This window comes from Salminus brasiliensis, chromosome 2 (genome assembly GCF_030463535.1).
Source record: "Salminus brasiliensis chromosome 2, fSalBra1.hap2, whole genome shotgun sequence".
In the NCBI taxonomy this organism is placed as follows: Eukaryota; Metazoa; Chordata; class Actinopteri; order Characiformes; family Bryconidae; genus Salminus; species Salminus brasiliensis.
In genome coordinates, this window is record NC_132879.1 from 20,615,945 (window position 1) to 20,627,354 (window position 11,410).

General features: G+C 37.9%; 1 protein-coding gene across 2 annotated transcripts; it reads left to right on the forward strand.

Moving 5' to 3' along the window:
• The first annotated feature begins 672 nt into the window (after window positions 1-672).
• On the forward strand, window positions 673-9,689 carry ehf (ets homologous factor). 2 transcript variants are annotated; one of them, XM_072673653.1, is made up of 9 exons: window positions 673-761; window positions 5,245-5,386; window positions 6,252-6,509; window positions 7,579-7,638; window positions 7,742-7,801; window positions 7,900-7,968; window positions 8,967-9,011; window positions 9,210-9,405; window positions 9,504-9,689. In XM_072673653.1, the coding sequence occupies exons 2-9, from the start codon at window positions 5,278-5,280 to the stop codon at window positions 9,601-9,603; spliced, it is 897 nt and encodes a 298-aa protein (XP_072529754.1). In that variant the 5' UTR covers window positions 673-761; window positions 5,245-5,277; the 3' UTR covers window positions 9,604-9,689. The 2 variants fall into 2 exon arrangements, with proteins under 2 accessions (XP_072529754.1, XP_072529755.1); XM_072673654.1 differs by having other exon boundaries at window positions 7,745-7,801.
• The last annotated feature ends 1,721 nt before the right edge of the window (window positions 9,690-11,410 follow it).

The window sequence follows — 11,410 nt, forward strand, 5'->3', positions numbered from 1 at the left end:
ATAAAGGAGCACAGTGTTGGAAATGGAAAACAGCATCTACCAAAAATCTTGCATCTCCATTTTTGCCGTTTTTAACTTTTTGGCAAAATTTGAATCCAACAGCTGTTCTTTATACTGTGTGAAAATTGAATAACGAATGGACAAATAGTAATGCTCCAAAATGACTTTGAAGATACAAGGTTTTCCTTTGCAATAATCTGCAGTAGAATTACTTTACTAATCACATGATCATATAGAAATTAAATATGATATGATGTATACATATATTATATTACTGCAACTATTATCTAAACAGAATTGTAAATATATAAATATAAAGAGCTATAAATATGGTTATAAATAAACAAATGAGAGAACTGTGCAGTTTTACTTTTAATATTGTGCATTCAGTGCTGAGTTCAGGGGAGTGTAGATGTCACTGCATGGTGTACGATTACAGATAAGCTGGTAAGATTACTATACTCAGAAGAGAGAGAGAGAGAGAGAGAGAGAGAGAGAGAGAGAGAGAGAGAGAGAGAGAGAGCGCAACAGGCATGCAGATTTTTTTTTCTTCCTTAGTATGCAAATACCTACCTGTCAGAAACACAAACCAATCCAATGAAGAGGAAGCAGAAACTGAAAAATCCCCATTGGTGGAGAGACACACACATTCTCCATTATAGAGTCTAGAGAGCCAAAGTCATTCCAAAACACAAGTCCAGGACACCTTACGTCTTGCAAGACTTCACAGCACGGTGCCTGGACCTTACTCAGCATCTCGGGTGAGCAACACTGCCTGCTACATATCAGCTCTTAAAGGGTTCAAAAGTTTTGTTTTTGTTTTTTTTAACCGACTTCAGTTCCTTAAAGAACTTTTTTTTGGAAAAGAGATTTTGTTTAGGTTTGTATTCTTTTAAATATAAATTCTTAAAACTTTAAACCAATTTAAAGTTTTTTGGACTCACGGTTCTTTACAAAATTAAGGTAATTTATTAAGGTCATTTTATTTGCAAAAATGACCTTAAAAATTACTCAAACAATTACTCAAATAACCGTCTGCTGCACATTTCTTAGTATACAGGTGTACTATTAGTGTACAGGAAACTATCAGCTATCTCCGCACATTTACACACTTTGCCACTGATGCATTAAACTGTGCACCATATTGGTTAAAAGAAACACCACACTTGTCTGTGAACTCCAGCCACTTTACGGATTTGTTCATCTGATTTACTTTTAATGAAGGATAGATTAGATAAACTGGGTATTGGGTAGTATTGCTGTTCATGCTGGACTTCCTTGCACACCTCAGATCATAAAATATTAATTATTTGTAATTACTACAATGTTAATGTGTGCATTTGTTTTAGCGAACATTCATGGACTTCACAGATAAACACTTTTACATATCATTCTCAGATACTTACGTACTGTAAACAAACGAAACTGCAATTCCAACCGAACATACCAAGGTGTTTTCTGTTGTGTCATTGCAGCAGATCTGTTTCAGTATCACTAGAGGCTCTGAGCATGTGTCTCTGAAAGATTAAACACTTACCAAAAGTCTCTCAGGCTTAATTAATGTTATTGTTCTAGTTGGAGTGAATGGATAATAATTTAGCCTCTGAGGCCACAATAGGCCACATTTGAGAATTATTCCATGATAATTACTCAGAAGTGGAGCTAATTGGAACTCTCAGGTTTGGTCCGTTGTTCAATTTTCACACAAGAACAAAGAATTTATCTCAGTTGTCTGTGACATTGAGTCAGCTGTGCCAGTACACTAAAATAATGTGTCAAAAGCATTCAATGCACTTCATTTTGGAAGTAATTTTAATTTGGGAAGTGAGTTGACAACAATGGAGCTTTAAAACAATTGCCACCTCATGGATCCGACATCAGCACTTACAGTATAAACGTTTTCATCTTTCCAAATCCTGGCAAGATCAAGACCCCAGATTGTAGAAAGCATAAATAAGTCTATTTCTGAAACACTTTCTATTTGGAAAAATTCTCTGTCAGGCCTCTGTCAGAACCACTGTTAGTAGTGGAATTCCTTATAATCCTGCTATTCTAATCTTATATCCTAAATGTAGGCATTCTATCAAATATTTGTTGAGACTGTTGTTAGAATATGTTGTTAGAAGATCTAGTAGAGTGAATTGTGTTACTAAATTGGCAAATAATTTTAACTTGTTATATGAAACAATCATATAACATTGTATATGATTGGAGCAAGCAAATAGAATTGGCAAAGAAAGATAATTTCTCTTAATAGGATCTATTTGAGACTGGTGCTATAATGGGAATAGAGACAGAGATAGATAGATAGACAGACAAACAGACAGACGGTTGTGCCACTCTGGAGCTGTGAACATACACTGCTTTAATACACAGGATTTAACTGTGAAGGACAGGATGTTTTTGTCCAAATCCCATCAAGACCACAGCTCACCTTGGTATGAGAATAGGCCAAACATCTTCAAAAATATTTGAGCAATTTCAGCATAAGAACATTTACTAATTCAACTTAAATCAACTTAAGCAGCATTGTTGACCAAACTGAGAAACTGAACTGAAAATTGTGAGTTTTCGTTTTGGGCCTTAAGCTTCAGCAATACATTAGGCCATGCTCCCCATATCCATTTAGTATGCTGCATGCTGGAAGACCATAAATATTCCAGAGAATTTCCTTCCTCCATTAACAAGGTCATCACTGTAAAAACAAATCACAACAACGAGAGGAATACCTAAGATGTTACAGGATGTTGGCATGTCTGCGACCTGCCTTTTCCAGCTAAAAATGATTCAACTAATGTTTGCTTCACACACACCCATGTTTCGGGACTTTAACCTAAGTTATTAATGCTGAGGCCTCAGGACAATCATTACTTTGTCACCATTTTCTTAAGGGTACAACTATATATTCTTTACATCCAAAGATATATATAAGTCAAAACAACGTCACATTACACAGGTGTAAAGGTGAGTGAAAACCTTGGGTGCATCGTCCCTCACAGTGTTACAAAAAAGAATACATATTTACAAAATAGAATACTGAATATTTACACATTCACTTATACTGTACATATACACACATTATACATACCCTCTATTTACAATATTGCACTGGTTTAAAGCAGTTACATGTACAGGTTGATATAATCTTTACATGTTTACATTATTTACAAAAGGCACTGGATGGGTATGATGCATTTGAATGCTTATTCATATGTTTACCACCCAGCTTCCACATTTCCACATGAGCATTAAGCTAGAGAAAAGGTCTTATTCTGGCTACTTTTCAGGGAGGAAGGGAGATGCTTATGTGTAAACTTGTGCATCATAAAAAGTACAGGTGCAATTGCTTAACGTTCCTCAAAAATATTTTCTTCTTTGGCTATTCTGTTGTTTATGATCTTATCTTAAATCCTCGCCAACCTGGGTTTCCTCAATGTTGTCAGGGCTCCAGTTCTATAGCCCTCTATAAAGTCATCATAGCCATGCGTGCTAATGATCAATAAACATGCTGAATGTAGGTCAGATTAGGTCAAAAATAGAACGTTTGTTGCTTGGGAAGTAATAACTACGTCATCCGAGTCTGCCGCTGCAAACTATCATCATGTCAGGAATGCCAATTGCAGTCCTGAAAGGCCAGAGTCCAGCACCGTTTGATGATTTCCTGTGTAAACACACCTACTAAAGCTGGTCAGTAACTGATGACTTGAGCCAGGTGTGTTTGTGTTTAAGAAAACTAATCAACAATCTGTGCTGGACAGAGGCCTGCCAAGCTCACAACTGGGTATCTCTTGTAAGTACTACATGTGCTAGCATTTACCTGTAATATGTTAATATACTATATATATGATATAAGTTTCTACATACAGGTCGTGATCTGAGATGTGATCATGTGATATTTTCATGAAGCTTGACCATTTATTATTAAAATTGCCCAAATCAGTGAGTTAGAAACTGTTTATATATGGATGAAAGAATTATATGAATGGCTTAATTGATCAATCCCTTCATGTAATTACTTTTTTGTGTGATTATGGATTCTGGGTATGGACAGATTACAGGGTATTTGTCTTTTAACTCATGTAACTTAAATTGGCTGGCTCCAGGTTTTTAATCACTGTGTTATCTGTCAGCTGATTTATTTCAGTCAGTTTTATGGCAACAAATGTAACTTACACCCAAAGCAAAACTATCTATGTTCTATAGAGTATTAAAAATGGTTCTTTCACCGTGTGAAAATATTTTAGAAAAAGACAAAAAGACAATGTATGCATTCAGTGTAAGCAATGACACTCAATGTATGTAATGGCTCTTTTGCCTTTACTTTAGAACCCTTGACAAACTTCTTTTAAAGAATGTACACACTTAGCCAAAAGGTTTCTACGTAGTATTGAACCATTTATTTTGGCTTGCAACAATATTAAAACCCTTCGTAGATCCTTTTTGAGGTTCTTTATATATATTTTACAGAGACTCTTCATACACTCGGCTAAAAAAGATTCTCTAAGCAATCCCATAGATGAAACACCTTTGGTTTACATCAAGTGAAGTATTTAAAAACCTTTAAAAGGTCCTTCTTATCACACATCTAATTACAGACATGGTGGTTCTTCAGTGACATCACCCAAAGAACCCTTTGTAGGTCCTTTATTTAAACAGGTACTACAATAGGTTATCCATCCCAGTGAAGAAATCTTTAACCAGACAAAGAACAATCTAAGCATTTAAGTGCTTCTTTGAGTTGAACCATTGTCTTGATTAAAAAACCCTCACAGGACACCCCTTTTAAATGTGGATTTAAAAAAAACTAAGTAAAGACATGCCTGGAAAGACAATACAGCCATGTAGCTCCACAAGTTTCAGAAACAGTAGCTCATACATCAGGTACAGGGAGGCTATGACTACAGCATTGATTGTGCTGTTAACTGAAGCTGAAAGAAGGACAGGTGAGCCTTTATTTATGCAAAGCAACTACCGCCATTCCTGTGCAAATGTGGTTTCGTGTGTGTGGTCAGGCAAGGCACGAAACACACCCACGCACCTCTCTCTCCAGCTCTGTGTGCATCGTTGGACACAGGATAATATACAGGTTCTCTTATCTTCAAGCATCACGGGTGGGACGTGACAGGCAGCAGATCTTATTTGATGTTAGATATTTGAATAGCACGTTAAGTAGCGAACACACTGGGTATAATTGGCCATTCTTGCTGTGCGTAATGTATGCTTTGCTTTGCATTTGACCTGCAGTGGCATCTCTGTCCGTGCCTGTAGCTCTGGACCATGGTCCTTCATAGCGGCTGCAGCATGAGTGCCAGTGCCATCCCTGCCAGTGTGAGCGCTGAGAGCCAGCTGCCTGCCTCCTGGAGCCCCCACTACAACTGCCCAGATGGTACTGTCTGTCTTCATCACGCTCACACTCATTCATGCCTACATCAAAGTTTTAATAAGACCTAAAAAAGAAAGGAAGTTGTCCAGTGAGCTGTGATGAAATGCACAGAATATGCCTGATTAGGTTGAATCATTCATGCATATATAATTTCTATGCATTTTCAATTTACAAGCTTGGAATGCTGAAAAAGACCATCTTTTTAACCCTTTAGACCCTGTAGCTCACATTTCTTCACTTAATAACTACATTACTAGAATGATTAACATCAGTTTCATAGGCCCTAAGATAGAACCCAGTGGGACTCCACCACAAGACATGGCAAATAAAACTTACACAAAAAAAAAACCAAAATCGTTCTGGATAAGGTAAAATAACTGATGGTAAACATAGTGTTCAAGGGGTTATTGGTTAAGATGGTATTGATGCTGTGATAATATAAGCCAGCATTTTTCATTTCCCTTCAGAATTTATGAATAGCATGCACATAGTGTAAGTAATAACTCAGCATTGAGATATTAGCTAAAAAAGTAAAAAAAGAGTGTCTAATTTCTATTACTTAAATCTACATTATACAGTAAGAATTTACCCCATACAGCAGTATAACCAGTGATTCTCAGCGGTATTGTGTTTCATGGTTTTCAGACAAGCTCAAGCAGTAGGATAACACTAGACATTAGACATTATTTTCACTAGCTTACCTGCTTCAGGTAATCCGTCACTCTTTGCCCTGCAAGAAAGACTAATATTAGCAAATGTAAATGTGCAATTAGTGCACAGGCCACGGCCAATCAAAGTGTCTGATAAGGTTAATAAACGTCTACCAGTCAATCATTCAAACTCAATTCTAGTACCTTCTGCTTTCCAGTTTCCATGGTGACGCCTGGCTATACGGGTCGATTATGGTCTCAGGACCTCCATCCACAGTACTGGTCAAAATATCAGGTGTGGGAATGGCTTCAGCAGATGCTGGACATGCACCAGATTGATGCCACATCCATCCCCTTCAGTAACTTTGATCTGGATGGGAGGCAGCTGTGTAGCATGACCTTCCAGGACTTCACCCGCTTGGCTGGATCCTTTGGGCCTATCCTCTACCAGAGTGTGGCTGACCTCAAGTGGACCGGTAAGATTATAATGTATAAACAGTATTATAACACTGTTATAACAATTTAATATAGTAAAACTCCTCATGTATTGCATGCAAGCATGCAAATAATGACTGTAACCAGCAAGGACCAATTAGCAACTGTGTTTTTTTTGTTTGTTTTTTTTACTATTTTTAGCATCTAGCATGACTTCTCATCTGTATCTATGTGTTAGAAGACACTTCTTATGTGTTATATGAGACTATCCAGAAGAGAAAAAAAATGGAAGGTAGAACACTCTTATGAGTTCAAGTTCCTTCCTTGTGTTGCTCTCATAAGATATCTTTGTTGTAAGTCTGGCTATGGATTAGTTCATTTCAATGTGTTACAGTCACAGTCAAATGTCACCCTTTCTAATTAATGCATTCAGCTACTTTAAGTTGCACCCATTGCTGACACAGTTACGTAAAAACACACACACAGCTGGTCTAGTCCCTGTAGAGAAGTACTGTCAACAGAATAGGACTCTCTGGAGCAGATAAACATGAACCGATTGGCACCATGCCTAATGCCAGGTGTGGGCTAGAGGGGTATAAAGTGGAACTGTGTTCTCTGGAAAGAACTGTGTTCTTTGGTGCTCCATCCAATATTTCTGGAATGAGTTGGGGAGCTGATTATTCAACATCCTGACTTCACTAATGCTCTTGTCACTGAATGCAATCAGATCCTCACAGCAATGCTCTTTAATGTAGTAGAAAGCCTTCCTCTGACAGTAGAGACAGTTACTCCAACATAAGTATAAAAAAACAATTTTCAATACGTTTCATTTCAGAAGAAACAATGAATGGGCAGGTGTCCCAATACTTTTACTTTTACAGTCTGAACTTTAGTGAGCCTAAGTTTATTCAGTTGGAGCGTGAAAACAAGATCAACATGTTTTACTAGTTTGAATGTTACGTGGGTGGGGATGAAGGAAATCAAGCCATTGGTAATGAAACATACACTGTCTGCAAATGCAACGTCTGCTGATCATAGTAAAAAAAAAAAAAAGCGTTCATCATTTAAAATCTTGTTCTCTAAAATGTCCTCTTATTTGAACCTGGACAGGTCAATATGGCTCCTCAGCAGATATGTTCACACCAGGGGACATTAAAACAGAATTGGATGGTGAGTTCTTAAATTTACACACAAGTATATAAAGCTTTTCATCATTTATTGATTTATTGAAGCCTTGTCATTATGAATATATAAAATAGGCACTTTTATTTAGCAGATCTTCCATGTGCAATCTTGTCTTTCAAAGAGGAGCCTAGTTTCTACACCACGTCAGGTACAGCAGTGTTTTCAGTTGCTTCGATTGCAGATATAATCAGGACTCCTCAGCGTAGCTGCCATGCACTAATTGTCTGTACAATGGTCCTTCAACAGAGCTTTTTGACATTAAAACCCCATTTCAACCATCTACCATGATGACCTCTCCAGCCCCCTCAAGTCCCGGTAAGAAACATAATCCTGTTAAAAACCAGTTTCAGCACACTTTTCAGATGATAAATCCAAACCAATTATACGCTCCACAGGTACCGGTCATACCATAGTGTGGATAAGTGAAAGCAGAAGAACTGTTGCTGGCTTTCGTTTCTGTCTGAAGTCATTATTTAAGGCAGCGCTAATGAGAGCGAGGAAGACAGAGCAGAGCTGACACTGGACCAAATTACACTCATTTATAAAGCCATCCCCTGCCTAAAGCAGTGAAATCTAACATTAGATGTATAGACTGCCATTTAATGATATAGTTAGCCTCTATTATGAGCACCATGTCCAATCCCTTTTGAGTCATTTAGCTTTGCTCAGTGACTTACCTAGCCCTACATGCTAGAAACGATGCTTTGAATTGACATGATTTAGATGAGTCGGCATAGACCAGCATAGCTAGTCACCAGCAAAACAGTTATTGTGCTGTTATATAGAATACCAACATTGCATGCTGGTACACTAAACTAAACCAGCAAAGGTTGTGTTTTGAACACTGGTCTGCTGGTAACCAATACTGTATGCCATCATGCTGAGCATTACCAAAACCTCCATTTGTTGGGTGTTAATGCTGGTGTGCTGATTAACCAGCATCAACCACTGAAGAGCCACTGTGGCACAAATGCTGGAAGGTCATGCTGGCTATGTCATGTTGAGTCCATGCCTCAATGGATCTGTTTTCATGGGACAATACTACACAGTATTAGGCAGGTAGACTTAGTGTTATGGTAGATTGGCGCAAAATCCAGGAAGGTGTAGACCAGTTCTTAGTGTTTTCCCTTTTCTAACACTCAAGTTCAACTCATGGAGGCCTACAGATGACGGTGAAACACATTTGTATTGACATGGCCCTGAATAAAGGACCACATTATAACCATACAGACGAAATCACCGTGCGGCAAATGCAAATGTTGGCAATGTTTTTTTTCCTTAATGTAACCTTTACCCATTTCCTGACTCCACAGACACCAAAAGGTCCCACAGTCGCTCCCACCAAGTGAAAAAACATAGTGAGTTTATTTCCTTGATCCATACCTGAAAAGTATCACATTATCTCCAGTTTCTGCTGCAAGATAATATTTACACAATCTTTCACACAATCTTTGTGCAGTGCTTGCACACTCTACAATCTGATCTGTATCAAGTTAAGGCTGCATGTTCTCATCATTCCTGTCTGGTGTGCGTGCTGTGTTTTTTGCCTCCCTCAGACCCTCGTGGGACCCATCTGTGGGAGTTCATACGGGACATCTTGCTGAACCCAGAGAGGAACCCAGGCCTCATTAAATGGGAGGACAGGTCTGAAGGGGTGTTCCGCTTTCTAAAATCCGAGGCAGTGGCACAGCTGTGGGGCAAAAAGAAGAACAACAGCAGCATGACCTACGAGAAGCTTAGTCGAGCAATGAGGTGCATAGACAGTTTATCATCCTATGTTTTCCTTACCGACTTAGTTACAGTACTTTCAGTAGTACAGTACTTAACCTGTTTTACTTGTTGCGATGCAGGTATTACTACAAACGAGAGATTCTAGAGCGTGTGGATGGACGCAGGCTGGTCTACAAGTTTGGAAGGAATGCTCGTGGTTGGCGAGAAACAGAGAAGTGAAGCAGTTCTGAGTTAGGCTTGAGGATCTTTTTGTAATATGCGAAAAACCTGTGAAGACTCTTATTTATAACAATATGGCCATTACAAGAAGGAATGTGTTTCTTTAGCTGGTTGTTATTTTTTTATCTTTGCTCTTTCATTTTCTATATCTGCTTCGAAAAGGCTGGTATGATGCACTGACCTCACTGACAATTGTATGATTGTTGTTTACCTAAAAACAGAGCCAAAAAAGACTTTTTTTCTTTTAACTACTTATTGCACTGTTTACAGGTGTGTGTACAGTTTTTACAACATGAGCCTCCTAAGTTCTCGTCTAGGTGGAGGAATGCAATTTTACTACAGACATCTGTAAAACTCATGAACGATTTGTTAAGAAATCTCTGCATAAATTACTAAGTTGGGAGTGAACTGAATTACACAATGCCATCACCTCCATAAAGGTTCTTGTGACCACTGATAAATTATTAGAGGTTGTTAACCAACCTTATAACCCACTTAGCAGCTTCTCAAATTAGCAGCTACATGTTCATCACACCTGTGTAGACTGTAGATTACGCTACACAATGACCCACCTAAAGCTGCCAGAAGCGTTGCACCTGTGACGAGTCCTGAGGCTTGTCTTCTGGATTTGAATGTTGGATAACTGAAGTTTACCACAGACTTGAGTGACTTTTATCTGTGCCAATTCCTCTTTAAAGGCCTCTATTCTTGAGAAAAACATAAAAAAACAAACAAATTTTCCACATGACAGAATATTTGCTCACATGTCAATTCGCACGAAATGAATAGAAGCGGAGGTTATTTTTATGGCTCTTTTACAGAAGGTAAAAGGTGCCAGAATCTTTACTGACACAGGAGTGCACTGTCCATACAAATGACTGACATGGACATTCAGACAGGACTAAAATCACAGAGAAAATCTGGTAATAATTACCCCACCTCCCCGTGTAAAACTAATCAATTTCGAATAGGGATTGAGAGATATCGTCTCATTTCTTGTACATGTAAGACACTATAAGTACTCTTTTAAGTTGTACAATTAATGTTCTATAGAAAATACCAAACACCTTTGCTTCACTAGTGAATTAAACACCCTTCAGCAGTTAATGGCTCCCAGATTAGAAGTGTTTTCCAGCATTTCGCAAGTAAACGTGTCCCGTTTCACACCTTTTAAACCCACTTGACTAGATTTGCCAGAAAACCTGAATGGTTTGAAAACTCCTTTTCAACTACTATTTAGACTGCTGACTCAACATAAGACAGATTTTTTTTAATGCCAGACAATTGCAGAGGTAAAGTTTCCTTCTGACAAGGTTTATGAGCAGGAAAAGATTCAGTTAAATTCCAGGCAATGATAGGATTAAGATAAACATCACTCTGACGATAGTGTTTTTTAAGAATTTCAAGCACTTATTGTTGGTTAATTTATTTCTATGAACCAGAAAGGCCATAAATAAAAAAGTTTGTTGTAAATAGATTATACATTGTTACAATGTTGAGGAGTCTTTTTGGGGGCAGTAAAATCAATGTGTTAATATGTTATGTTTGAAGTATGTGTGTAGTCTGTCATCTGTAATCTGTTGAATAAAATGTTTTTAAACACACTCATGTCATCTGCTCATGATTTTAGATTAGATGTGTTTACTGTTCGTACATAAAACTGAAAGAAAATATTAACTGCTAATACTGGCGATTGTTAGTAACATGTTTGAAGGGATCTACCCATTCTGGGCACTTAAAACAGGAAAAAAAAACACAAAACTGGATATTCTATCAAGACAATGCAAACTGTCATGCTGCTCGTAAA

Coding starts and splice junctions, on each gene's coding strand:
- ehf (XM_072673653.1), top strand. CDS start 5,278: ATGGTCCTTCATAGCGGCTGCAGCATGAGTGCCAGTGCCATCCCTGCC. Junction 5,387..6,251: donor CCACTACAACTGCCCAGATG/GTACTGTCTGTC, acceptor TCTGCTTTCCAG/TTTCCATGGTGACGCCTGGC. Junction 7,639..7,741: donor CATTAAAACAGAATTGGATG/GTGAGTTCTTAA, acceptor ACTTTTATTTAG/CAGATCTTCCATGTGCAATC.